Here is a 13,453-nt window from a genome sequence, read left to right on the forward strand (position 1 = left end):
TGGCACCACCTCCTGGTAGAATTCACCAAAGACAAATCCCGGTGGCTGAGTCAGCAGCACTGCAAGTTTTTTTTGTGTTTTGATGCCATTATGAGGTGATGATTTTTCAGACGATACCAGATTGTCACCTTAGCTTCTGATCATGCTTTCCTGCAGCTCACTTGGCATCCTAGCCAGACTTTGTCTTGTCAGTGTGCAGAATGCCACGAAACAGCCTTTTTCAAGCCTGCCTTTGCTTTGGCCTAGCATTACCCATCTGAAAATACTCTAAAGCAATTGTGAGTCTACCTCAGGGTTTGCTTTGGTGTTTTTAAAGAAAAGCTTTTCTATGTTTTCCTTAGATAAAGCCAACCCTTGTCTGGATATATTGTTCTGAATGCTGCCAGCAGAGGTGCAAAAATCTAATTTTGTGTTTGAGACTTTCAGAGCAAGTCAAGTCTGATTTTGTAGGTACTCCATATGTTTGGCTGGGTGTATTTTGATGTGTGTTATCACTGCATGTGATGCTGTCTTCAGCTTTTCACCTTGTCACACAAGAGTTCAACTTCTAGTTGTCTGGAGGGAGGGCTACGCGGAGTAATAGGTACAACTTTGTTCTTTAGGTTCTAGCTAGAGCACAATCCTGTTTGATGCGTAAGCCACAACGTTGTCTCTATGTATTGTCCTTGTACAGGAATTACAAAAGCTCATTTCTAGCTGTATTAAAATTTAAAAAACCCCAGACTTCAGGCATGTTTTATAACTAATTGTATGAAACAATTTAAGCACTACACTGATTGTGTTGTTATTCAAACTTTATTAATATAAAATATTAAAGCATTAAAGAGTCACACTACAAAAATCACAACTATGTAAAAAGCAAAGTAATTAAAGACAGCATTCCTTGACAGCAACTCATGAGCCAGTATAACTGACTGCACTGGAAATAACATAAAAAAAAAAAAAAATCTTGTAAGTAACCGAAGTTTTTTGTTAAACATGTCTTTAATTAAGGAAGACAAGGAAAAAAGGAAATGAAGAGACATTGCCTTTTTACTACTGATCAGAAACAGATTTCTGTTAGCCATCATAACAAAAGACCCATCCCTACTGATACATTTTTATACCAGCTAGTGGTCTCCTCCTAAAAAAGGAGGACAAGTAACCGGTCTTAATGATTGTCAAGTAGAGAAGAAATCATCAAGACTAAGCTATAGCATACATCATCTAATCTGGAAGGAGTTACATGGAGATCTTGTAGAAACCACTGGCATTAATACTCTGCTTTGAATGGGTAGTCCTTGTGATTGACAGCTCTGAGAAGAGAAAGAACTGGTTATTTAAGTATTGTAGGAAGTATCTTCAGCAGCATTTCCTGACTGTGGTCTCCCTCCCCCACTGCCAATGTACTCAAGTTTTGCTGCCGTCATTAACTTGAAGACAGGCTTGTGAACAAGCATGTGCAACACCAAGATGCTGAAGGGAATGCCCTGAATGAATCTCCCTCCTGATGTCAGTTCCAGGACGTGTCTCATTACCTGAGAGAGATGCGGGATGAAAATACAGATAGAGATAGGCCTAGTGGATAATAAGGATAATAAGGAACATACCGGAGCACTGGAACTGCCCTCCAGTTCCTGTTAAAGCTGAGGATGACATCCATCTCCTTTTTAGACAGTTCAAAGTCAAACACCTAGTGGGGGGGGGGGGGGGGAAAGCAAGCAAACCTTTTTTACTTAGGTTCATGAGTAGTTAGCTACTAAGTGTGCTTCATCCATTTATGACTTGAGGTAGGAACATACTGCATCCACACTAAGCCTAGTTAAGAAATCTTCTTATTTCTGAGCCAAATACCAATCTACCCTTGAAGTTATAAGGACAGTCCTTTTTTCTCTGAGGTGCTGTTCACAGCAATGTCTTATAGTCCTGGGTCATTGAATGCAGACACCACTGCAATTTGTGTTGTAGTGCAGAGGCAGAAAACTTAAGGTGCTAGGGATAGATTACTTGATGCGTCACAAGTACTGGAACTAGCAATAAATATTTCTGCTACAACAGAGGACTACTGGGTACCAACTGCAAATAGTTTTCTCACAGGTAATCAATCACCTAAGAATTCTTGCTGGTGGTTCATAGGAGAAGTAAGTCCAAAATGTAGCAGCATAAATTGAAAGTAACACAGAGATATCATCTAAGATGCCAGGCCTTATGAGCAAACATCCAGCTGAACCTCCCTGCCAGGGGGAACCACAGCCTCAAAGTGAGGCATAAACCATAACAGGTCCAGTGTTTACAATTTGTTCCTTTACACCCTAAAGAGGGGCTCATTAAGCATCTCCCACAGGGCAAGTCCAAAGTTATCTCCTGGCAGGAACAAAATGCTTTTCCCTGGAGAACAAGTGCGGATGGCTAGGTAGTGCTGAGCCCCAATCTTTACAACTCTGCGCTCCCCTTTCAATGCCTCTTAGGTGCTGCTTGGAAACCCCGAGATATGGGTATGGGTGCTATCCTGTGTAAAAAGGTGGCAGCAGTCCCCATGGAAACTTCACCTTAATGTTTTCCTCAACACGGTGTGGTTTGTCAGACTTGGGAATGACAATCACGTCTCTTTGGATAAGAAACCGGATCAGAACCTAGGAAAGGGCAAGGAGGAACATGAACGCAGGGGTACCAAGAAAACTGTTCAAATGCATTCTGTGTTCTCTCTTACCTTCCCCCCACACCCCCACATGCACAAACCAATTTCTTTCTACAACCATGTTCACTTCTGGAAGATTCTACCAGTTTGCATATAGGAGTTCGATGTGCCAGCATTTGCTTGCAGTCTAGTGACAAACTACAATTGTTTCTGGCCTATGTTGCTTCTACATCCTGGTTTCTCCAGGATTTGTTTTGTTTTCTTTTAGGGTAGGAGGCGGGGAGAAAAATGATGATGTTTCTGGCTTGTGTTATATGGGTGCTCAGACTAAATGAGCATAATGATACTGCAGATTATTTTGGGCTCACAGGTTAAGTACCTCACCTAGGTTAAGCTTTCTGAAGTCCTTACAAGGAAAAACATATTTATAGATTTCAAAAGTTTTCCCCCCTCAGAAGATGATTGTTGCATACAATTTTTTGTTCTGCTCTGTTTGTCTTAAAATATGACTATGGTTGATTGCCTGTGAACATGTGGATTTGCTTGAAGTGCAGTTTCTGCATACCCTGCACAAGAACTCATTTGTGTGACTAGCAACTAATAGAGAAAAAATTTCATCTTGAATAATCAAGCAGCTTTCAACGATTCTTTGTGAACAAGAGCAAACAGGGAGCAATCAAATAGGTCTGCAGATTACAGGGCTTCTCTGAAGATAACTTGGCTAACTTAGCTGGAGAAAGGAATAACAAGTTGGCTTGATGACTTGTAAGTAAACCTCAGAGGAAAGGGGTTCTTGGGGAGCAAGCACTTCTCTCTGGGAGCAGAAGAAATCTCCCTAGGAAGGGGGTCACCTGAGGTAAGCACGTACCACTGCTGATCAGCCCCTCCAAAGCTCAGCACTTAAGATCTCTTAGAAAATACCTGGTAATTTGTATGATTGTTGGTAAGAACTGGGGCAGTATGAAGAGTCAAGTGCAGTTCAACCCCATTATACTGTACCTTTAGAGAAGGCAGTATCTGCTAAGACTGGCTATCAGCTTGTAAAAATGTCTGAGGAGGAGGAATAGTTTGCCCTGACAACCCCACTTACCTGGGCAGGGGTTTTATGATGTCTAATTGCAATCTCTTTAATCCCAGGATCATCCAGCAGCACAGGTTCCCCTGGCTTGGCCCTATTAAAAACAAAAGCCAGGATATTGATGATAGAAAGGTATTAACTTCCCTGCAGGAAGCCTGACACTTTTGTGAAATAATCTGCAACAAAGCAACAGCACTTTTCTCATTATACCTGCGTTATTTACATCATTTGCCTCAAAGATTCAAGTTGCAAATGCATTGTTTTGTATACAGAAAGGCTGCAATGCTTTCTTACCATGGGCGGTTAGGAGAGCCAAGGGGGCTGTACGCTGTCACAGCAATTCCTTTGGATTGACAGTACTTGATCAACTTTACCTGGGTTAAGTATGGGTGACATTCAATCTGTAAGCACAGAAACACAGTGGTTGACACAGAGGCAGACTGCACTGAGCTCCAGAGCATAAATAACATTTTAATTCCTCTTGGGTCGCAGAAAATGTCAAGACAAGACTCCCAATATCATTATTAAAATCTATCTTATAGGAGTTATTCACGTCACAGCAGTATCTAGAGGCCTGGCACAGAGAATAGGCTTCCTCATGCTACATATTACACAAAGATAGTGAGAAATAGATGAGAAGAGTGAAAGTGCCACCTGTATCAGGAATTGGGGAAATCAGTCTTCCTGGACTACTGGAGAGCAAGGCTGCATCTTCAGAGGGGCAGCTCAGAATACCCGAAGTTTAGTTTTTGCTCCGAGTCACCCAACCTCTCCCTAAGGAGTCTCCCCGACTCCTGAAGAAGCCTGGGGAGATGAGCTTCCCTAGGTTAGCTCAGATCATGTTGCAACCAGCCATTCAGGCGAGACATCCCGTAACTGGAAACAACAGGAGCCTACACGGGGATGCTGCTCAACTTGCCACAAGCCATAGCATCGTCACAGGGCTATGTCTACACTGCATAACGTGGCACCATGCACGTACCCAGCTGTTTCTAAATGCTATAGTGAAATCCATGTACAGTAGTTTATTTAGACCTGAGCTAGACTAGGCAACTACTGTAATGACAGTGTGTGGCACAGGCACACCCATGGAGAAGCAAACTGGAGTCAAAGCCTGAAGTTCTTTGAAGTGTGGAAGTTGGTGCAGCTTTTAACATGGGGGTAGTTGGGTCCATCCCCACCAGAACTTTATACCCCTCAATAAAATCTTTCCAAGTCCTATGTCCCCCTTGTGCTAAGCCTGGCCGGTGCACTCACTAGCCCCAAGCCCAGCACAGCAGCACAGGCAGCACTGTGCCTGCATGGGACCCAGTGTGGGGATTTCCCTGGATATTCCCAAGCCAGCAGAGATGGGCATTCAGCACCCTCAGCCAGGTGCAAAGAAGTCGCGTATGGAAGAAAGTCAGAAGGTCCTGATGCTGTGTTCAGTTTTGGGCCCCTCACTACAAGAAGGACGTTGAAGTGTTAGAGCGTGTCCAGAGAAGGGCAACGAGGCTGGTGAGGGGTCTGGAGAACAAGTCTTATGAGGAGCGGCTGAGGGAACTGGGACTGTTTAGCCTGGAGAAGAGGAGGCTGAGGGGAGACCTCATCGCTCTCTACAACTACCTGAAAGGAGGTTGTAGCGAGGTGGGTGTCGGTCTCTTCTCCCAAGTAACTAGTGATAGGACGAGAGGAAATGGCCTCAAATTGTGCCAGGGGAGGTTTAGATTGGATGTGAGGAAAAATGTCTTTCCTGAAAGAGTGGTTAAACATTGGAACAGGCTGCCCAGGGAAGTGGTTGAGTCCCCATCCCTGGAAGTATTTAAAAGACGTGTAGATGAGGCACTTAGGGACATGGTTTAGTGGGTATGGTGGTGTTGGGTTGATGGTTGGACTTAATGATCTTACAGGTCTCTTCCAACCTTAATGATTCTATGCCCCTGCTGTCTTGTGATTTCATTCATGAGGTACGCGGTGAAAATTTCTTATATAATTGTATACGTCAACCCTCCTTTTTATAATGAAGTTTAGTGAAATGGTTTATTTTATGTTGAAAATAAGTAAGTCCAGTGAATGAGTTAGAGCGTTCCTGTACATTCCCATGCCTGTACAGTAGCTCACAGTGGGGATTTTGCTGTTTATCCCAGGGCTGGCAGAAATGGGCCTGTGGCAACTTGGGCTGTGACACTGGGAGTGTGAAAGAGGACATGTAGCAGAAAGTCACAAGGTCTTGTACATGGTAATGGATATTTTCACTTTTTTCCAATGTCTAAAAATGAAATATTCCCATCTGTTTCATATTACTGTGATATGAATAATCCATACTGTTCTATGTGGTATTGCTCTCAAATTTCCACTGCATTATATACATACAAGTCTACAAAAAAGTCTTCTGTTGAGATCCCTGTCAGCTAAAAACCATCAACACTGACACCATACCAAAGCCTTGCATATTGCAGGCAGTACTGACTTGAAGGGACTTCCAGACAACCACAGATACCCAGTGCTTTGCAAGATCTTACAATGGCACCAAAACTATTTAAAGGTCATGGCAGAAGTCAGTTTTAGAGCTGAAGTATAGCAAGAATATATTTAGGAATATTCCAAGGTTAGTTGACGTCAATGGAAATAAAAATCTTACCTGGTTATTTACTGGCTTGTATTTTAGTCCTGGCTTGTTCAAGATTCTTTCAATCTGCTCGTGGTTAAAGTTGGAGATACCAATGGCTTTTACCAGACCACAGTCCACCAGCTCTTCCATGGCCTAATGAGTAAGGACAACCGACATGTATTTATGAGGTGGTATTACTGTCAACGACGCTATTTTATTTCCCTAAAGCTAGCGACAAACCAACAAACAACCCATGCTAGATTAAATAATAGTATCCCAAATTAAAAAAAATAAATCTTTGCACCTTGTATTATCTGTATGCTTTATGTCCCATTGCAGATGGGAAAGTAATATAAGAATGGCTTGGCCAACCCTTTTGTAATGGGAAGCAAAATCTTTTGCTTTGGCTTCTTTGGGGGTCATTTTACCAGAGCTAAAAAAGCAAGGGAGACCCCTCCACCTCCTCCTGTGCCAGCACACTACCTCTGAGTTGGCAGAAAACAGCAGGGAGGACGTTAGCTTAAACTCAGTTACCTCAGATTACTTTCTTGCAACTGTAATCTGCTATTGTAGAGAAAACTATTAATTCCCAGAGTTGTAGCACCACAGAAGTGCAGGTAGCAGGAGCAGACCCTGAATCCTCTCAGTCCACAAGGAAAGGAGGATTGAAGGACAGCCTGAGATGCTGCTGCCCAACACTGAAAAGTGTGAGAATTCCCTATCTGTGTGAAACACGCAGTAAATTAACAGCCACAGCTGGATTAATCTACGCTTCAGTTCTACTATTGTGCATATTCAAATATTATTTTAGTGACAGCACCTACAGTGCTGATAGCTTCCTACTCTTTAGTCTTATTAAAGACATCCCCCTCTTGCTCCTCAAAACAAGGGGTAGCAGCAGCTCTGCTCGTTCTGGTCATGAAATACAATTTTGTGTGACTATCCTCTGTACCCAAACCTATCCCTTAATTTCATTGTGCACACAGATCTCTGTTCTATCTTTAGTGCTGACACCTGCTCAAAAGAGCAAACATTAACTTACCTCCCATGTGTCCAGAAAATCAGTATCACTGGGGATACTCATACCCTTGTCATCCACAGGATGCAGTTCTTCACCAGCCTGTTATTTCAAGGCAGATAATACACAGACTTTTTAAAAGAATTTAATTTCCTCCTGTTTACTAGCACTTCTGACTGGAATTATAGGCAGCAAGTTATTTAAACATATCGCATAACTAAAAATTATGCATGTTCATCAGTATTTGCTTTTGGATGAGGGCCATATTTCTACAAATCAATCCCTGCATACAAAGAGTGGGGATTAGAAGCAATTATGTGAGAAACTTAGGCAGACCTAGAGAGAAGGGAACAGACACCCCCCTACCTTTATTCTAGAGTTTTTATTTATTTTACAGAGGTGTAGACTGGGGAAAAAAAAAAGCAGCATGTTGTTTCTGTGCTGTGCTTCATTTTTCACTGTTGGTTACTCCAGATCAAGCCAACATCTCTAAAACCCGAGATGTTTACGCTGTCCCGGCCCAGCAGAAGGCCACGATCCCAAACTGCACCATCGTGTGTTGGTTACAGTTTCCCTGAAGACCCAGGGGGCTCACTAGCAGTGGTCATACCTACGACTATCTCACTCCAACAGGCATGGAAAGCCAGACCCATGCACTAAAACATACCACTACCTAGTTAGTGACTGAGTGCTTGCTACTACCAGGTTCAGGTAAGAGCCAAATGAACCGTAGCATATCCCAGCTGCATAATGAAGATGGTCACAGCATAGATGAGAGAATATGTCATGTTTCTAGCCAGGTAAGAAGAGGAATGTAGAGCAGGATTACCTTGAATCCCATAGGGAAGTGTATCAGGTAGAGGTCAAGGTAGTCCAGTTGCAGTGCAGCGAGGCTCTTCTTGCATGCTACCTTAACCAGGGACCTCTCGTGAAATGTGTTCCACAACTGTGGGAAGAAACCAAGCCCGACCGTGACTCTACAGCTTCCACAGTCCAGACCAGGGGACAGAAGCTTCTCCCTTGGTGGTCTGGGAGGACAACTCCCTCCCCACCTACCCAGTGCACACTGAATGGATGCCAATCCAATGGATGCTGATATTTTAATAGTGAGGTAGGACAAACGTACGACAAATAAGGGAGTCAGTAGTGAAGGTGGACAGTCGGTATTCCTACTTATGAAAAGAGATTCTCAGAACTAAATGTAACACTCTGCCAGGTGTATCTGACACAGCAAAGCTGTTAGTGTTAGAAGTTTTTTTCCAGCCTAAATTTTGAGTCTTGAGCAGCTCATAGCTAACCCTCCTTCTGTCCCTTTTAAATGGCCACAGTGAGAACTGTTGTCAATTTTACTTCATTTTTGAAACGAAAATTCAAGTCATTTAAATAGAAGAACTTGCAAGTATTATTCAAGTTAAAACCTGTTCTTTAACAAAAACAAAGAGCATGTGGAAAACCTTAGTTATGCTCAATGTTTTCTAGTTTTGTTGGTGAAAATCCCAAGTCATAAGTTTTTTAGTTGAAGTGTTCTCACTTTTTGGTAAAGGGCATTGCTGAGACAAGTAGATGAGATGAAGAAACGGAGTAAATACAGGGAAAATACTTCAGTCTGACATCCCATATTTTAATTTCTATTTCCTTTCAGGCTTACATTTTGTACAAGACACCATTTTCAAATGTCTTGTAAACCAGTAAGTAGCACAGCACCTCTGAATTCAGACATCTGCCTTGTCTTTTTCTTCCTGATCTTTCCAGGGTGCATGCAAATGAACCTTCAGTATAATTAAGTGACTTTAATAGATGCAAGGAAATTATTAGATCAGCAACAGCCACGCTATCTTTCCAAAGCTGTCAACGGTTCCTTAGGTAAAGCTCAGTCCAAATTGCAAATAAAGGATGGAATTTATAGCACACAACAAGACAACCATGAAATGAATAAGTCACAGAAGGGAATAAGTCCTTAGGTTACTTTACAGATGGAACAAGGGTTTCTCTTTGAGAAAAGCTAAATGCCCCAATAACCCTGCATCCTTGTACCTTAGTGACAATGAAGAGGTCTTCCCGTTTCACAGCCCCCTCCTTGATCTTCTGCTGGATTGCATTCCCTATTTCATTTTCATTCTGGTAGAAATAGGCACAGTCGAAGAGGCGGTAGCCTGTATCAATAGCAAACTTCACCACCTCTTCCACCTTTCCTGGAGGAGCCTGAAAGCAAACAACCAAACCATGAGCTCTTCTGTGGCCTTCTGCCAGCGCTCGCTGCTGTGACAGCTCTGCAAAGTCTCCCTTTCCAGCTGCTGCTGGAGTTTCCTTGTCACCTGCATTTAAACTGAGTTTCAACTTCCCAGGCAAACAGCATTTTTGTAGGGAAAGGGAACTGAGCAGCAAGGAGTTGGTTTCTGCGAGACATTTGGGCTCTGCCATTTCCAGCAGCGTAATGCCCGGCATCATTTCCCCTTATGTGCTGTCAGTGTTGCCCAAGCAGTTTTGCCAGTTAACCTTCCCCAAACCCTTCCCCACGAAGGCAGCTCCGTGGTGCAGGGCTCCCACCAGCCAGTGACCCCACCCAGGGCTGCGAGCCACAAGTGCCAGGCCGGGCAGCCTTCCACAATCTACTCTGCGTTCTGTTTTGTTGGTGTCTTCTTTTGCTTCCCCTCCTCTTTATTTTGCCTCCCTCCGCCTTCTTCAGCACCTACTTTTTTTTTTTTTTTTTTTTTTTTGGCCTTTTTTCCTTTGCTTTTTGCTCCCCGAGCCCTCTTCTCCCCCCCCGCCTGGCAGCCCGCCCGGTTACACAAGCGGCCTCGATCGCGGCGGGCGCTGCAAGCGGGCGGCGAAACCGACCCACCCGGCCCCCCGCGCAGGGACGTGGCTTCCGCGGCAGCCTGCGCCGCGCCGCACCGCGGGAGCCCCGTTTTGGGTCGCGGTTCTTTTTTTTTTTTTCTTTTTTTTTTTTTTTTTTCCCCCTTTTTTCTTTTAATCTTCGCAGAGCCCGCCGGACCAGCGTCCTCCTGCCCGCCCCGGTACCTGCCAAGTGCCCAGCCCCAGAATAGGCATCTTCATCTTGTTGCTCAGCTCCACGCAGGGGCTCGCCATGGCGGCTGCGGGTGCCCGCCTGCCTGTGCGTGCCCCCTGCGGCCCGAAGGCGCTTTAAGGCGCGGGGCCGCCCCGCCTCGGCCCACGCCGGGCGTCCCCCCCCCGGCTCCACTTCCCTCCCCGCCTCCGCCGGGGTTTCGTTCGAAGTGAGACACAAGATGCCCGTGGTTTTGAGATTTTGGTTGGCTACAGAATCCTGATGCTAGGAGGGTTTGTTTGGTTTTTTTGTTTGTTTTTGCATTGAACAAACTAAAAGCAGGTGCCTTAGTGATGAACTTGGCACTTTGCGCCTGTTCTTCTGCAGTGGAAAGAGCCTGACGGGTGCCGGGAGAATTGCTGCGTGAGGCAATGGGTGTCCGGGCGGTTGAAGGATTTTCTCAGTTACTCTCAAGTGGTGACAAATGGACTGAAATTTCCGTCTTTTATCCTAGAAAATATTAGGCTCACCCGCTGTTCACAGAGGAATTCATTAAAAGGGAACGTGGTCTTACCTAGATTCTGCATTCCCTGTCTTTGCAGAGGGGTGGGCTCCCATCGTGCTCCCCGCAGGACCGTTGTGTCAGTCCGTGTGAAGGCATTGGTTCCCTGTGCTCAATTAAAATGTCAGCCAGCATCAGCAGGGTGTCGGGGGCTGCAAAGGGGATTTGTGATCACAGCTTGTCTACAGGCAGTGCTTTAGTCCGAATAAACCCCCTGCTTTTTATGTAGGGTCAAAATGCATTCAGAGGGCTGACGTTTAAAGGCTGCAGGAAACTTTACGTGAACGGACTGCCTCAGAAATCAAGAGCCGGGGGCTGGGAGGGCTGGGCTGCTTAGCTGACAGCTGTTTCAAGGAAAACGTTGCTTCACGTTAGGAAGCTGAGGTGAAATCCAGGCCATCAAACTCAATGGGAGGGTTGCTACAGGAGTAAATAACACGAGGGGTTCACCCTGACTCTCACTTTCATGACTCCACCTAGTTAGATTTTCAGTACTGTACTTGTCACTGTGGTGTCTGAATGCCTTTCGACAGGCACTATGAGTGCTGAGTTCTTCCAAGAGTGATGTCCTTTATTTATATACGTTAATATGGGTTCAGAGACCTGACGTTAAGCATCAAAGCTGTGGTCCCATTTTGCAGTGGGTTTTAGCTCCCTGTGTGTACAGGAGGCCTCCTGCCTCTTGCACTCTAGGGGCTTTCAGCGCCCAATTTAACTGTAACTTTATCTCATGTCTCAAAACAGTTTTTCTTATCACCTTTAAAACTGCATGCATTTTTGCTATAGCTTCTAAACAGTACCAGCCATAATTCTACATTATATATTAAGTTCCTCCCACTTTCTCACATTTCTATTCTGCATATGTTGGCACAATTACAGAGACCAGTGTCTCGTCAGTGTAAGTTATTTCAACCTTTTTTTTTTAAATAATCCCAGTTCAAACAAGGGCAAAAGCAGACATGGATGCAGACACCAGACAAACATTTTATCTGGAAGAAGTTCAGGGAAGTCTCCTGGGGCGATGAAAAAGGCAACTCAGGTCTCAGGCATGGAGCATGAGACTTGCACAGATGATGCTGACTGTATGTTCTCAGGCACTGTGCCTCACCCGGCTCCTTCCTTGCTCCGTGACCCCCCAGGAGGGTGTCCATGGTGCTCTGCATCTGCTCCCCAGCCAGCATCACACACAGCTGCTGGAGAGGCTGGGTAATCATGGCAATAAGGTCCCTTCTCCTTTCCAACCCCATTCCCTCCCATCCTTTTCTAAAGCCTGTATCTTTAGATATTGACAGCTTTATCCATCTATCTAGTTCAAAAGGCTGATCTTACCACCCCGTGCCTTTTCACAATATTGTTTTCATTGTTATTTTTATGGGAAACACATGGATACCTATGGAAAGCACTAAAAATATGATGTAATTTCAACACCCTACCTTAGGTATCTCACATTTCACAGAGCCTAGGCTTTGTGTTTATCAGAGTAGGGATTCTCTGCTTCTTGAGTCTTCTTTTTTCTTTTGCTTATATTGCTATAAACTCCTCCTTGCTCACTGTTGACCCCTAACTACCACTTTACATGTTGTACAAGTGCCACTCGTCTTCTTGTGAGTTGTAGTGTGAGTGAGTGAAAATCAAATACTTTATGCTTGGACTGATAACATTTGCCTATCAAAATATAGAGGCAACTGTGAATTATTTTGCCACAAGTGCATTCTAACCATGATGTTTGATGTGATTTGTTAAAATTTTCCTGCACTTGCATTATTTCAGCTGCTTTTACAGGGTAGTATTCAGTTGATTGGCAGATTCATGTTCTGGGTTTTGTATTTGAACAAAATCTCTTCTTGCTCTCCTTGGCCTGGTTTCCAAGCCATTGGCTTAACCAAGCTTTATTGTCATCTTTCTGCTGCCTTGGATGTCATCACACTTTGGAGAATGAAAAGGATAGCAAATTGATATGAAGCAGAGAGAGAGAAGCAAAATGTAGGCAGGGAAACAAGATTTTCAAACTGACATAACAACTCCAGTATGCTCAAACTAGAGCAGTGGAAGGAGGTCTCTTCTACTGAAAACAAATATGAAAAAAAAAGCCCAAACCAGCCCCCCAATAAAGAAAAAAACCAAAGCTACTGCAGGCCCAGCCAGCATTGATCCAGGCCCAGCCAGCACGGATTCATGAGAGGCAGGTCCTGCTTGACCAATCTGATCTCCTTCTATGACCAGGTGACCCGCCTAGTGGATGAGGGAAAGGCTGTGGATGTGGTCTACCTGGACTTCAGTAAGGCCTTTGACACCGTCTCCCACAGCATTCGCCTAGAGAAGCTGGCGGCTCACGGCTTAGACAGGTGGACTCTGCGCTGGGTCAAAAACTGGCTGGACGGCCGGGCCCAGAGAGTTGTGGTGAATGGAGTCAAATCCAGTTGGCGGCCGGTCACGAGCGGTGTTCCCCAGGGCTCAGTACTGGGGCCAGTTTTGTTCAATATCTTTATCAATGATCTGGATGAGGGGATTGAGTGCACCCTCAGTAAGTTTGCAGACGACACCAAGTTGGGCGGGAGCGTTGATCTGCTCGAGGGTAGGA

General features: G+C 44.6%; 1 protein-coding gene across 2 annotated transcripts; it reads right to left on the reverse strand.

Moving 5' to 3' along the window:
- Positions 1-779: 779 nt before the first annotated feature.
- LOC143162151 (aldo-keto reductase family 1 member B10-like) lies at positions 780-10,425 on the reverse strand. Of its 2 annotated transcripts, none has more exons than XM_076342036.1 (10): positions 10,325-10,425; positions 9,338-9,505; positions 8,133-8,249; positions 7,328-7,405; positions 6,316-6,438; positions 3,990-4,096; positions 3,708-3,789; positions 2,529-2,612; positions 1,590-1,672; positions 780-1,295 (listed from the first exon to the last, which is right to left on the reverse strand). In XM_076342036.1, the coding sequence occupies exons 1-10, from the start codon at positions 10,391-10,393 to the stop codon at positions 1,253-1,255; spliced, it is 954 nt and encodes a 317-aa protein (XP_076198151.1). In that variant the 5' UTR covers positions 10,394-10,425; the 3' UTR covers positions 780-1,252. The 2 variants fall into 2 exon arrangements, with proteins under 2 accessions (XP_076198151.1, XP_076198161.1); XM_076342046.1 differs by having other exon boundaries at positions 780-1,517.
- Between the last annotated feature and the right edge of the window lie 3,028 nt (positions 10,426-13,453).

The sequence above is a fragment of the Aptenodytes patagonicus genome, chromosome 1, assembly GCF_965638725.1.
Source record: "Aptenodytes patagonicus chromosome 1, bAptPat1.pri.cur, whole genome shotgun sequence".
Lineage (NCBI taxonomy): Eukaryota > Metazoa > Chordata > Aves > Sphenisciformes > Spheniscidae > Aptenodytes > Aptenodytes patagonicus.